Source organism: Symphalangus syndactylus, chromosome 18 (assembly GCF_028878055.3).
Source record: "Symphalangus syndactylus isolate Jambi chromosome 18, NHGRI_mSymSyn1-v2.1_pri, whole genome shotgun sequence".
Taxonomy (NCBI): domain Eukaryota; kingdom Metazoa; phylum Chordata; class Mammalia; order Primates; family Hylobatidae; genus Symphalangus; species Symphalangus syndactylus.
In genome coordinates, this window is record NC_072440.2 from 77,584,633 (window position 1) to 77,600,202 (window position 15,570).

The 15,570-nt window shown below is 47.8% G+C and overlaps 1 protein-coding gene across 1 annotated transcript in view; it reads right to left on the minus strand.

Annotated features, from left to right (window-relative positions):
* Window positions 1-15,570, minus strand: part of SNX29 (sorting nexin 29) — a 409,777-nt gene that overhangs the window by 153,398 nt on the left and 240,809 nt on the right. Inside the window, exon 6 of the mRNA XM_063623811.1 lies at window positions 14,417-14,498. Coding sequence (XP_063479881.1) covers window positions 14,417-14,498 — 82 coding nt within the window. The remainder of the gene's footprint in view (window positions 1-14,416; window positions 14,499-15,570) is intronic.

The following is a 15,570-nucleotide window of genomic DNA, read 5'->3' on the forward strand; positions in this document are numbered from 1 at the left end:
AGAAAGGCAAGAAGAGGAGGAAGAGAAGGGGGAAATGACAGGGAAAAGGAATGACGAGGAGGAGGGAAAAGGAATGCGAAGGAGGAAGAAAGAGGAAGAGGAAAGAGCGAAACAGAAAGAGAAAAGGAAAAGACCAGGGGAGGGATATGGAGTGTGCAAAGCGGGAGCAAAGAGAAGGAAGGAAAGGAGAACCACCCACCCCCTCTGACCTACTAGCTCGTCTCCCCCCCCATTGTGCCAGAGGAATGTCCTCATTGCCCCTGGCCCTCACAGACAGATGCTGGGAGACCAGGTGAGCCAGACAGCCTGAAACAAGGAAAGACACCTGGACAGAGGCGGCTTCCACGGAACCTCACTTCTGGAACCAGGGCCCTCTAGACGCTGAACACAGAAAGTCCAGTGTGCCAAGAGGTACACACAGCCTGGGATACACATAAGAAACACAAAGCATTTTCACTGCAGACTAGCCTGAGGGAAATGCAAGTTTCATAAACAGTAACATGCGGATGGATTATGGAGTAGAATGCAAACTGCCCCGACTGTCTCATGGAATGGCAGGCTCCCAAGAAGTGCTGTGCCTGAAGTGGCTAGCATCCTGGCTGCGCCTGGGAGGCCCTTCCCCTTACTCAAGCGTATCTCACTGAGCGCAGTGCCTGGCATGCACCAGGGGCTCCATAAATGTTCAGTTTTATTTTACTTTTAATTGGCACATAATAATTATACACAGTTATGGGGTTATATTTCTCCCCTCCAAATCATGTTGCAATGTGACCCCTGAAGCTGGAGGTGGGCCTAGTGGAAGGTGTCTGGGGCATGGGGCAGATGCCTCATGAATGGCTTGGTGCCCTGCCCATGAGAATGAGTGGGTTCTTGTTCTGTTAGTTCATGTGAGGGCTGGTAGTTGGGATAGAGTAACACCTCCTCCTCTCTCTTGCTCCTTCTCTTGCCATATGACAGGCCTGCTCCCCCTGCACCTCCCGCCATGACTAAAAGCCTCCAAGGCCTCCCCAGAAGCCGAGCAGATGCTGTCACCATGCTTCTTGTACAGCCTGCAGAACTGGGAGCCAAAGAAACCTCTTCTCTTTAACAATTACCCAGCGTCAGGTGTTCCTTCACAGCCACCCAAAATAAATGAACTCAGGGGGTTTTGCTACATGTATCCGTTTTTGTAATCAAATCAGGGTAATGAGCAGATCCATCACCTCAAATACTTCTCATTTCTGTGTGGTAGAAACATTCAGAATCCTCTCTTCTAGCTCTTTTGAAATATACGTCATTGTTAACCATAGTCACCCTGCTGCGCAATGGATCACCAGAACTTCTTCCTCCTGTCTAACTGTGACTCTGCAATGACCAATGAGTGACTGGGCAGTGCCCCCAGCCAAGCCCCTGGGCTTTGCTTGCGTCTGTGCTAAGTGCACTTGAGCGGCAGTTTAACAAAAGCTGAGAGAGACTCAGCGTTTAAGGAGGAGGGCCCATGAGCAGTCTCTGGGGTCAGAAACTGAACAGAGCACAGCCTGCCCAGTTCTGGGTTCCTTACCTCCCACAGGCTGATGCAAAGGGGCTGTAGCTGTCTTTTTCAAACCAGAGTACAAGCCAGGTGGCCATCCTCAGAGCCTGTTTAACTGAGGCAAATGCATGTGTCCGACAGTACGGCCTTGGCCACATTCAGAAGAAGGCCCCTGCTCTACCAGTGCTCCCAGGACGGGCTATACAGGGAAGAGGTCCTGTCATTTCTTCCCAACAAAATGATCTCCCCAGGGGAGATGGGGTTTAAGAGGCATCCCTTTCCAACACCCCTAAAAATGAATATAACTATTTTGGGTGTAGAAGAGAGTGGGCATTCCCCGCCTGGGTTGGGGAGCACAGGGAGTGTGTGGTGTGGCAGTTCAGGGCAGGTGCCATCTGTTCGCCATGGAGACCTGCTGGGGAGGAGAGTCCATCTACCTGTCAGCCCTGACCAAGTCCACTCACCAAGCCTCACTTCCTCCCCTGGATGTGGGAGGTAACATCCTAGACCAGCCCCGATCATCAGGTGGGATATAAGTTCTGATGGAGGCAGACGCTGGGCCTGGCATAGTGCAGGACCCCAAGACATCAATACCAACCTTCCTGTGAGGAGACCTTGATGGGTGGATTAATTCATCTTAGAAAGTTTTTTAAGTTTATACTCTGTTCAGGCAGGAGGTGAGGGCAAATGGACAACCTGTCCTTGCTGTGTAATTACAAGGCCTCATCCAAACACATTAGAGATGCTGTGTGTGAGTATGAAACTCAATGGCGCCAGAAGGAGCTGCTGAGTGCATCTTGATCGAGACTCCAAGGCAGTCCTGCCGAGTGGGCAGCAAGGCCGTCTCAGCCATTACTGGGGTCCTGCCCCCTCCCCGGCCTTCAGGACAGTGTGACGCTTGTGCAGCACTTACACCTTGCAGAAACGACCTCCAACCTGCAGACAGTGGCCCACTCACTGCCAGTTTGTGGTTCCTGGTTTTCTGCTCCCAGGGCACACAAGCAAGCTGGAATTTTTGCCCAGACTTGGAGCCTTGCCTCCCTGGGAGGTCTCTCTTGTTCTGGGGCCTGCCATGGAGCCCTTAGCCCCTTCCTGTCTCCTCAAAGGAGTCGCTTTAAAAAGACAACCGGCCAGGGGCAGTGGCTCACGCCTATAATTCCAGCACTTTGGGAGGCTGAGGCAGGTGATCATTTGAGGTCAGGAGTTCGAGACCAGTCTGGCCAACATGGTGAAACCCCATCTCTACTAAAAATACAAAAATTAGCCAGGCGTGCTGGTGGGCACATATAATCCCAGCTACTCAGGAGGCTCAGGTGGGAGAATTGCTTGAACCCTGGGGCGGAGGGTGCAGTGAGCCAAGAGTGTGCCACTCCACTCCAGCCTGAGAGAGACTCTGTCTCTAAACACAAACAACGAATAAACAAACAAAACCATCCCAAGCTTTTGAAAAACAATGACCAGGCAGAAAAATGTCTTTGTAGGACTTTTACTTTTACCCGAAATCTCCCTTCAGGTGAGAGAACAGAAAAGACCAGCTGGCTACAACCAGAGAAGCTGGAAAAGGAAAGCAACCGGGGGAATCACAGATCAGTATCTTAGCAAGTTTCTCTTCTTCAGGTTTTTGTTTCTGTAACGGTGGAGGTGAAGATGGGATATAGAGACCACACAGACAAGGTCCCAGTTCAGCCACCGTTCATATGACGTGGTGAAAAGAGGATGATTTCCAAACACCACTCTTACTTTTTTACTTGTACTTTTAGAGTCGAGGTCTTGCTGTCACCCAGGCTGGAGTGTAGCGGTGTGATCATAGCTCACTGCAGTCTCGATCTCCTGGGCTCAAGCAATTCTCTTACCTCAGTCTGCTGAGTAGCTGTGTTTAAAGGCACAGGCCACCATACCTGGCTCAAACACCCCTCTTACTTTTTAATACAGTCAGCTCTCCGTATCAGTGGGTTCTGCATCCACAGATTCAACCGACCACAGATTACAAATACTCAAAAAAGCGCATCTCTACAGACTTTTGATCTTGTCATTATTCCCTAAGCAATACCATGTAACAACTATTTACATGGTATTTGCATTGTACTCGGTATTGTAAGTAAACTAGAGATGACTTAGCGTCTACAGGAGGATGCACTTAGGTTATATGCAAATACTATGCCATTTTATATGAGGGACTTGAGCACCCTCAGATTTGGGTGTCCATGGGGGGTCCCGGAACCAATCCCTCGCAGACAGCAAGGGATGACTGTATGGTAATTTACATCCCGCCTCATTTAGAACAATGGACACCACCATTTAGGAGCGGTAAGTGAGTAAGGCCACTCTCAGCAAAGCAGCTCTGAAAGCCACAGGCTGATGCAGGAAGTAGGGGCAGGGTGCCTGGCGTGCGGACCCTCCAGCACCTGCATATGCTCAACATGCTGCCCACCTCCAAGACGACTCAACGGGAGAGAGGATGAACAAGCTGTCTCCTCTGCACAGCAGTGCACCACTGAACACTCACATCACTTCGTTGCTTCCGAGGTGCCATTGTCTCGAGGGCCCTGTCACTTCTCACAGAGCCACTCCTCTGTGTTCACACCTCAGCTTCCTTCTCTTCGGTATCCTTCCTGCTGTCTCCACCTCACCTGGCTCCCTTCTCTGCACCCTCAGGCCTCCTCTGAGAGATCACTGCACCCTGGTTGCCATTCAGTAAGTCAGGACCCTGTTATCCGCTCCCATATCCACCCTGTACCCCACCCTCTGCCACCTGTCTCTTCCCCAGCCCTTTCATTTCCAAGAAGGACACTTACTAATGCTAAGGTATTCTGCCTGCAGTTAGGGGATCCCACCGCCACATCAGCAAGAGTGACCTGGCTATGCCCTTCACTGTTTTTATCTCCCATTTTCAGACATTCCCCACACTTGTAATGATTATTTCACATTCCCCTTCTCCATTAGAACTTAGCTAATGAGATGAACCTTGCCCAGACCCAACACTCCCTTCCCAACCAAAACCAAATACCCAGTGACAACTGTAGCCACAGAACAGAAACACAACAAAACAAAAGCTGCCAATCTCCATGATGAGCAAACGTGACAGCATGCTCTAACCTCCCCAGCCCGTCGGGCAGCCCTCCAGATGGGTCACTTCTGGGCGCAGAAGGCATTATGAAAGGGACAGAGAGCCAGGCAGCCCTGAGACACAGCAGAAACATGAGTGGCCAGAAAGTGTCACCAATTCCTCTACTTTGTTTGCTACTGAGACTATGATCTAGTGCAAAACACCTCTTTTGATTTTCTCATATACAAAGTAAATATAAAAACTCGGTCACCTGCCAAGAGGGTGTGTCCATCTCTACCTATAGACTATTTACTAAGCCCATGTCTTTAGCTTTCCAAGTAAAAAATTATAAACCTGAATGTACTTTCAAAACACACACAAAAACACATGCACACGTATGCACACACACATGTGAGCTCTAAGTTTTCTTCAAAGCCTAATACGCAAAGACTTTATGCATATGAGGCTGAAAAGGTCTCCACCTTAACAGACTTCTCACATTCCCAGGAACCCATCAATTCCACAGTCTCATCTTTTCAGCGCTCTCTCCCGCGTGAAAATATTACCTTGTCACCAATATCATCTGCCAGTGGCAGCTGTGACAATGAGTGACGGGTCAATGAGAGAGTGGCAGAATTCCTCGCAGGTAACATGTTATGGAAACAGGTTCATTTCATTGAGACAAATTCATGAAGCGCACGCCTTGGTGGTTGGGTGAGGAGCAACATGGAGCAGACAGAGGCACAAGGCAGGATCTTGTGCGTGACCCAGAGGGAGTTATTCAACCCAGAGTCACAGCTGCTTCATCTATAAGATGGGGATCATGAAAACAGTGCCTACCCCATAGGTTGCTGAAAGAATTAAGCAGCAATGTGCATTAAACAGCCTGCAGCAGAGGCTGGGGCAGCCAACCCAATGGCCGGCTCTCCCGCAAAGCCTCATGTAGCCACTCTTGAACTTCGGTTGCTTTCGTGGAGATCCTGTCTCCCCAACAGGTGCCAATACCTTAGAAAAATACTATCTTGCTCTCTGCAGCCCTTGTAAAGCTCTTGGTGAAGCAAATGCTCCATACGTTTTTTTGAACACGGGGACACGCCCAGAGACATTCGATTCAACAAGGGGAAACTCTTTTTACATTTCCTTCCAGGTTTAATTGCTTATCACAAGTCAAGTGGTTATTAGATCACAAAGGTAATATTCACAGAGTAGCTACGGGCCAAGCATTTCATATGTCGTGACACATGGTCACATCCATGCTGCAAGGTGAGTGGTGTCCCGTCCCTCCTCCTTGTTCCTTTCTCTGCAGAGTGAGGCTACCTTTACCCCACACAGCCTGCCTTCTTGCTAAACTAGTGAGACTGCTGAAGGTCAGCTCAATGTCAAGTTTGGCTCCCACTGGTTCTGCAGGTTTGGCACATGCTGGGCATATAGCAGACCCTTGATCAACGGCTTTGGGATGAATAAAGGCTTTATACTGGAAGGGAAATTTTAAAAATACTTCCTATTTGGAAAGATAAAGCAGAGACAGGACAGCAGTGACATATATATCCAGCAGGAAGGGGAGAGCATTTTGCCTTTGGCTTTCTGCTTTCACCTACATCAGGCTTTCCTGGGAGCCCTAAGCATTCCAGGAACTGCTGGGGGTTCATGTGCTGTGATCCTCAGAATGCTGGGGTGGAAAGTTCTCAAGGAGGGAGACGGCAAGAACAAGCGCAAATGCTCCCCTGGTCTGGCTTGGCCTGCAGCACAGGAGCCCACGCTGGCTGGGATGAAACTCACAAATCAAACAGCAAACGGCTACCTCAGTCCACGGCTGGCTCTCCTGTCTACCTGGTATACAACAGGTGTGACAGGAAGGACCAGGTGTGAGCAAGAGAGAAATGCTTCAGCCTTAGAACGGGTCCTTTTCTCCCCTAAATTTGGAATGGTATCTGCTAAGGCAGAGGCTTCTCAGAGCCCACATCACTGCAGCTGCAGTTCCCATTTCTGTACTCGGTCCAACCATTTCATCTTTCTCTACTTAATGAATTCTTCCCTATCTGCATAGCTACACAGGAAGCAAGCATAAAGACAGAGCTGTGGGCAAAAGAGAACTCGAGGGCCCACGGGGTAAGCTATCTTGAGAGAGGATGAAAAGGAAGAGCTGAGAAACGCAAAGCCTGAAGTCCAAAAACATCACCATCCTCCAAACCACCTGAAGCTCATGCAGGCTGCCAAGACGCTGTGATCTATTATTAATAGAAAAATAATACACTTTCCCTGCATTACATATATAAATATGCTTAGCTGGATTAAACCTTTAAAAGTCCCCAGAGGCCAGGCACAGTGGCTTGCACCTGTAATCCCAGCACTGTGGGAGGCCCAAGTGGGAAGATCACTTGAGGCCAGGAGTTACAGACCAGCCTGGGCAGCACAGTGAGACCCTGTCTCTTCAAAAATATGGGCATTGTGGTACACGCCTACAGTTCCAGATACTTAGGAAGCTGAGGCAGGAAGGAGGATTGCTTGGGCCTGGAAGTTCAAGGCTGAAATGAGCCATGATTGTGCCACTGCACTCCAGCCTGGGTGACAAAGCGAGACCCTGTCTCCAACAAAGTAATAATAATAACCGCTCAGGCTACGTGATTTTGTTCTGCAGGATGGGGGATGGGAAGAGTTCAGATACTGAACAAGTTTTCCTGGGACACCATCATTCCTCAGCCCAAGACAACACCCTCTGGCCTCTAGGACACAGAGCTTATTCTAGAAGAAAAAAATGTGGCCGGGCGCGGTGGCTCACGCCTGTAATCTCAGCACTTTGGGAGGCCGAGGTGGGCGGATCACGAGGTCAAAAGATCGAGACCACCCTGGCTAACACAGAGAAACCCTGTCTCTACTAAAACTACAAAAAATCAGCCAGGCGTGGTGATGGGCACCTGTACTCCCAGCTACTCAGGAGGCTGAGGCAGGAGAATCGCTTGAATCTGGGAGGCGGAGCTTGCAGTGAACCGAGATCGCGCTACTGCACTCCAGCCTGGGCGACAGAGCGAGACTCCCTTTCAAAAAAAAAAAAAAAAGACAAAACAACAACAAAAAAACGCTTTGCTGAAACAAAGCAACCCACTTTACAAAGGAGATCTAATCGGTTCTGTTGCACAAATGAAATATTGTACAACAGCCAGCGTTTGTGGTGGCTAGACGCAAAGGCTGAAATTTATCCCACATGGAAGACTGATTCCAAATGTACTTACACTGAAGGTATTTTTCAAAGGGAAAGACCTAAGATCTCAGGTAAGCACACTGATGTATTATTTCATACTAATCTGGTGGCTGTAATAGCTGAAGAAAACAAACAGGTGAGCTTTTTTAAGGCCTAACATACCTTTAGAGACACTTCAGTGGGATATTAAGACAGTGAATCTCATCGAGACCATCCTGGCTAACACAGTGAAACACTGTCTCTACTAAAAATACAAAAAAACTAGCCAGGCGTGGTGGCAGCACCTGCAGTCCCAGCTACTCGGGAGGCTGAGGCAGGAGAATGGCGTGAACCCGGGAGGTGGAGCTTGCAGTGAACTGAGATTGTGCCACTACACTCCAGCCTGGGCAACAAAGTGAGACTCCGTCTCAAAAAAAAAAAAAAAAAAAGAAAGACAGTGAATCTCAAACCTGTTTGGAAGTCAGGGAATTTGGGGAATAAAATCAAACATCTGCAAAGGTATAAACTAGAAATCAATTAACAACAAATTTAACTCTGTCATACGGAAGTGCCAGAAAAATCAAACCAAAATGTGTGTTAACAGAGAAAGAGAAAAACTCAGCAAAACAAGGTACTGGGTTGAGTTTAGTTTTGTTTTCCATTTTATTTGACACTCCTTAATCACTTTGTCTCTGGCTAGTGCCTGCCAGCAGCCATGCATCAGCACAGCCTAATGTGTAAGAAGTACTCGCGGATGAAAAACTTAAAATCAGGAACTCTCCAGATATTACTTTGTCCTGAAAAGTAGTCAAATGCCACCATTTCTTATTTTTAGTGGCAGAACACACCTCAGCTCCCTCTCAGGACACAGGAACACAAACCTTTTTCAATAATTTGCATTCAACCTTGGCAATGTACAGCACTTCTTGCTAGAATCCTCTGTGCCAAATATAATTCCAGATTTTTCCACAATACAAGTAGTGGGGGCTCTGTGACCGCACACAGCAGGGGAATTACCTTAATGTCTTTGGCATGTAGGATGACATTTTATTTTCTTTGAGAAGTTTTGCTCTTGTCCCCCAGGTTGGAGTGCAACGGCACAATCTTGGCTCACTGCAACCTCCGCCTCCCAGGTTCAAGTGATTCTCCTGCCTCAGCCTCTCGAGTGGCTAGGATTACAGCGTGTGCCACCAAGCCCAGCTAATTTTTGTATTTTTAGTAGAGATGGGGTTTCACCATGTTGACCAGGCTGGTCATGAACTCCTGACCTCAGGTGATCCACCCGCCTTGGCTTCCCAAAGTGCTGGGATTATAGGCATGAGCCACTGTGCCTGGCCGGAGGACATTTTCAAGCAGCCACCACGAGGCAGGTTCTGGGACCCTGACATTGCTCAAACAAGATGTCCTGAGATACTGGACGGCCAGAGAAGTTATTGTGAACCAGCACCTGCTCTGACAACTTTCCAAAGCAAACCATCTCAGCCTGGCTCTTGGATGTGGAGGGCTTGCTGGATGATGTGTGCACCACAGTGGACCCAGAGAGGTGCTATGGAAAAGTCCTGGCTTGGCTGCAGGCCTGCCCTTAGCCTACCATCTCAGGGGTGCAGGTGGCTGCCCATGCAGGTGAGATCTTTGTTGAGCTGGGCCTTGCTTTTGGAATGAGGGTGACTGTCTCAGCTGCTTCTAGAATTTTTTTTTTTTTTGAGAAGGGTCCTGCTCTGCCACCCAGGCCGGAGTGGCAGTGGCATTATAACAGCTCAGTGCAGTCTCAAACTCCTGGGCTCAGGCAATCCTCCTGCCTCAGCCTCCCCAATAGCTGGGACTATAGGTATGCACCACCATGCCCAGTTAATTTTTACATTCTTTTGGAGAGACAGGGTCTCACTGTGTTGTGCAGGCTGAAATACAGGGGCTATTCACAGACGCAATCATAGCTTCCTGCAGGCTCAAACTCCGGGGCTCAAGCAATTCTCCTATCTCAGCCTCTGGAGTTGCTGGGACTACAGGTACATGCCATCATGCACAGCTGCTTTTAGGATTTTTAAAGAGCTTGATGCAGACCTCGTTCAGTAACACAGAATCTCTAAAGACTGGGACCTTCTCAGAGACTGCTTTGGGGGCTGAAAAACATGTCAGTAAACGAGATGCTTCTCTGTGCCTTTGATTCTTCACCTATAAAATGGGGTAAGAGTTTCTTACCCCACGGGATGGCTACAAGGATTGAAGGAGCTACCACACAACACACAAACCAGTGAGAGGTGGCTACTAATTATTAGACTGGTTTTCGTTAATCACAGTCTAACTGTTCCTTTATACTGTTACCCGAATATCAATCATTCATAGAGCATCATGCTAATCTTTGGACTGTTTTCACGATTGTTTATTTAGTAGCTTTCTTTAAGCTGACTCATTTCCTTTTTACCTAAAATATATTTTAAAGGGGGACTGTACATCACCATGGTAAATGGAAAAATAGAATTCTGTGTCATAACTAGGAGGCAAATATAAAAATGAATAAAAAAAAAAAAACAATCTATTTAACCTCAAGCCTGTCGCCTGCCAAAGGCATTGACCCCAGCCTTGCTGTTTTTCCTAAGAAGAAAGATCAGAGGGACATGAAAGGAAAGAGAATGACACAGAGACTTTCTCTTCCAAGGAGCTGGAAGCCATGAAGAGCTGAAAAGGGGGGGCCCTTCTCCCTGCAGGAAGTGGCCTTTCATGGCCAGTGTGGTCCTTCTAAATCCTGACTTGGCACATACGACACCATCTTGCCATCCCACACGCTGGGAGAGCTTGTTCCAAGGCAGCCGCCCTACAGACCTCTGTGTTGCGGGGTAAATGTTCCAGATCTGTGCTGTCCAGAACAGGAGCCACCAGCCACGTGTGGCTGCCCAGCATGTGAAATGTGGTGCAACTGAGGAGCCGAATCTTTCGTTTTCTTTCTTTATTTTTGATACAGAGTCTCGCTCTGTTGCCCAGACTTGAGTGTAGTGGCACTATCTCAGCTCACTGCAACCTCCGCCTCCCAGGTTCAAGCGATTGTCCTGTCTCAGCCTCCCAAGTAGCTGGGATTACAGGCATGCGCCAGCACGCACAGCTAATTTTTGTATTTTTAGTAGAGATGGGGTTTCACCACGTTGGCCAGGCTGGTCTCGAACTCCTGACCTCAAGTGATCCGCCCATCTTGGCCGCCCAAAGTGCTGGGATTATAGGAGCGGCCTCCCAAAATGCTGGGATTATAGGCGTGAGCCATTTTAATTAATATAAATCTCATTTTAATTAATATAAATCTCAAGAGCCACACACGGCTAGGAGCTCTGGTACGGACAGCACAGCTCTAGTACCGGGAGGCACCACTCTGCTGAGAAAGCTGCATGTCTCGGCTCTCCAGCTGAATTTATGTTCACTTTGGGGTTACGCCCTTGGTTTCCTTCAAGGGAAATCTTACAAAACCAGACAGTGGCTGTCACGGGAATGCAGATGGGGACTGTCTACTCTATCCTTTTTTATTGTTTAATCTCAAATCCTGTGTGGAAATTTCTTTTAGAGCTTCTTTTAAAGAATTAACATATTTTCTTATCATTAGCAACAGAATTATCCAAATAACCACATTTCCCTTTCACAATGGCTGCCAGGAAGCCCACAGGAAATTCATAAATCAATGAGAGCAACTGTGTAGAATCTCATGACACATATACATGCTTTCCGCTTTTTCCTTTTAAACTCTTAGTTTACATTTTCGCTGACCCTGATGTATTTTTTTAACCTCTCTTTTATCATTCTTTTTTAGATGTTTCTCTAGAAATTATTTCAAATCTTTTGTGGAATTAAATAGCATACTTTTTTTTTTTTTTTTTGAGGCAGAGTCTCATTCTTGTCACTCAGTCTGGAGTGCAATGGCGCGATCTCGGCTCACTGCAATCTCTGCCTCCTGGGTTCAAGCGATTCTCCTGCCTCAGCCTCCCAAGTAGCTGGGATTACAGGCGCCCACCACCACACCCAGCTAATTTTCTATTTTTAGTAGAGATGTGGTTTCACTATGTTGGCCAGGCTGGTCTCAAACTACTGATCTCAGGTGATCCGACCGCCTCAGCCTCCCAAAGTGCTGGGATTACAGGCATAAGCCACCATGCTTGGCCAGCATACTTTTCTAATTCTAAAATAAGTACTCTTCGACAGTACCAGTATTTTAAATGAGTCACCTTCTATGCAATATCATTTATAAAAAGTAAAAAGATGGCAACAAAGGCTTTCTAAAATGCTTCCGAACACATGCTCTGATTTTGCTCTGCAGGCACCAATCAGAAGCATCATTTGCTAAAAAGAGAAAAATAATTGCATGCAAGAGACACCACTTCACACACCCCAGCATCAGGGAAGGCTGCAGAAGGCCAAAGGCCTGGAGTGAAGTTGCTCCCAGTGATATGGAGTGGCCAGGCCTGGGGCTGGCTGGAAGCAGGGCTGAGCCCATGAGAGCTTCACACAGTGAAGGACGGGGAGACAGTGGCTTCACTGCCACGGTGGCCACTGTGGAAACAATCTCCCAGGCAATGGCGTATTTGCTAAGGTCCGTCTCATTTCATAGCTGACTTTCAGGAGCTAAAAATTGCCAAACTGCTTCATGGGGTGAGTCGGGGGGGAAAGTCAAAACTGAAAGGTCAAGGAAACCTCTCAAGTGATAACATGTTTTAATTTTGCTCTAAAATAAAGCTGTCTGCTGTACTTTTTTCATCCTCCAGGCTGCACCTTCCAGCTCTCTGAAGACCACAAAGCAGAATTTGAAGGGTCAAATAAGAGAGTTGGGTTTGGGGGGCATAAAAGGAGAAAGAAAGAGAAGAGGATTTTTGAAAATCCATAATATCGGCCGGGCGCGGTGGCTCACGCTTGTAATCCCAGCACTTTGGGAGGCCGAGGCGGGCGGATCACAAGGTCAGGAGATCGAGACCACGGTGAAACCCCGTCTCTACTAAAAATACAAAAAATTAGCCGGGCGTGGTGGCGGGTGCCTGTAGTCCCAGCTACTCGGAGAGGCTGAGGCAGGAGAATGGCGTGAACCCAGGAGGCGGAGCTTGCAGTGAGCCGAGATCACGCCACTGCACTCCAGCCTGGGCAACAGAGCAAGACTCTGTCACAAAAAAAAAAAAAAAAAAAAAAAAAGAAAATCCATAATATCTAATTCTCCTTGTAAACTGGAGCTGGGAACAACATGAACACTCAAGATTCTCCTATGACTGTTGCCCAGCTGAACGTGTCAACTAAAACAACCTTCTCATGCCAAAGTCTAGCTCATCTGTCCCTAAGATTTCCAGTAAGATGTGCATATTATGCTTAGACCTGAGACCAAGCACAGCGGTCATTTGGGAAGGTGAGAAATGAATAGAGTATCTACTGCAGGCCAGGTATTTCTAATCTCAAAACAGTTTTACAAGATAGAGTACTGTCTCCATTTTACAGCTGAAGAAACTAAGACTCATCTAAGGTCACAGGATTTAAACCAGGGATTCCGCTTTCAAGTTCAGGGTCCTTTCTTCAACACCCCACTCACTCTTTGGGGAAAAATATCTTAATAGCCAAGAAAATTTCTTCAATAAGTCAATTTCTCACTAAGAAAAATGGCAACAAAATCCAAGGGTTTGCAGAGAGCTCATGGGGAATAAAACAAAACCTAATGACAATTATTTTAGCACAGTGAGGAGAAGCAGGAAGCAGCTGGGACTCAGCACTGAGAACAAAGCAGTCCCAGAACAAGGGCGCACAAAAGCCTGGAAATCAGAGTCCGCGGTAAGAGAGAGGAGGAGAAGGAAGACAGACATGCAGACGAGATGTGGGCAGGGCTAAAAGAAGCTTCAGAAAATCAGAGAGGAAACGGAGAAGTGGAGTCCCCTTGATCGGGAAAAATCACCTCCTAAGCAGACACACATCTCGCTGCCCCAGACACTCAGTGCCCACCTAGGTGCGGCTATCACTACCCCAAGGAAGCAGAGGCGATGTCTACAGGTCCTGCTTGTCAACTATCCGTTGCCCCTTCTTTTGGAAAGAATTCTCTGGCTCTCATTTGGGGAATCTCCTTTCCCCACTCCCAGACATGTGGTCAGGTGAGGTAAACGCCCACCCGGGGGCCAGTGGTGGTCACATGAGCTGAAATCAGGCCAGTCACAGAGTCCGTCACCCAACCTCAAGGTGCAGGAAGAGGCTCAAGATCCAGGACAGACCAGTGAGACCTGCCCATCCAGATGGGCTGAGAACCTGGTGCTGCTGGGGTCATCCTGTCAACCCACAGACAGCTTGCCTGAGAGGGTCACCAAGCAGCAGACACAGGAGATGGCAGCAGGTTCCTGATGGCAGGTCCAGCCATGCCCAAGGCCCGACCTACCACTGGACATTTCAGTTGCAAAACAAGCCAACACACATCTCCGTTTCTGCTCATGCAGTCTGAGCTCAGATTCCACAGCAGCCACACTAAGACCCTGACTGGCACGAAGAGGCCCACTGTATCCCCCTGCCCAACTGAAAGCCACAGACTTTTTCGGCAAGGCCTCCAGGCAGTTAAGATGTGGGTGTTTGGAAGGCCATAGCCTCCTAATCACAGCACTCCACCACCAAGATGCAAAAAGCACCACAGCATGACAAATGGGCGTCTTTCCACCCGGCTGTGATGTCTACCTGAAAACCAGGCACTCACCTGATACACGTGGAATGCATTTGCTGCTTTGCCCCGGAGAAACACTGAGGGGATCCAGACATTGATCAGCGCCCGGTTTGATCTAACCAAAAGAGAGAGAGACCAACATTGGACATTTTAACTTACAAAAATATAAAAAATAAAAAAGAGGAAAGGAGACAATTTTCTCCTCTAAGAGGTATTATGCACAAGCAATTTATGACAACTTACATCACACCTGATGGCAAGCTAAAGGACAAGTTTAAGTCATCACTCAGCCTGTCTCTCTTTCTCCATACACACACACACACACACACACACACAATCTGTACTCTGGAATGTGAAAGAGCTCCCTTTAGTTCTTATGGAGTGATCTCGCCCATAATCTATCTGAACCTCAGTCTCCACGTGTGAAAATGAGGATAATAACTGGAAGCCCCAAGGACGCGATCACAGGAGGTCACACACAGCAATGCCCAGCATTTCTGGAGCACTCAGCAGTCACGCTGCCTCCTCACTGGGCTGACTTTAGACCCTGACCCTGAGCCCATTTTAAGATCAGACTCCACAAACGAGCTCAGGAGACCAACACTCATGGCAACAAGGGCGACAGCTGTTTAGGATGGGAGGAGGGAGGGACAAGAGAAAATGACAAGTTAGAGAACCAGGCTGATGGGTACAAATACCTCTCTTTCAACTTTTCCAAAACCACTGTGTATATGGGTCCAATACACCAAGGTTTAAATTCAAATGCAAAATAATTTACTGAACACCTACCATGCACGGCTCCATGCTTTTACCTATGGTAAAATCATTTATTTCTCACCCCACATGGGCTATTTGAGGCATGTTTAAGACACATTTTGGTTATGTGATTGTTCTGTCTTATGTGATGACTTTAAACTTAACTTATTTAAGTCACTATCACATTTGTACCTGGCTGGATCCAAATTACACAGAGCTAATAAGCTGACTGTCCCTGAAACTTCAAGATCAATTGTAATAATTATCAAAACGGTGCTGCACCATTCTGGAAGGGCTGTAAGGTCCCAACCTTCGCCTATAATTAGAGCTGTTCCAGGGCTAAACGCTTTCTCCTGAGCTCTCTTTCTCTCTCAAGAGCAGCTCATAAAAACTCGCCAGCCTTCTGGGCTTGTAACACAATTTGAGACACC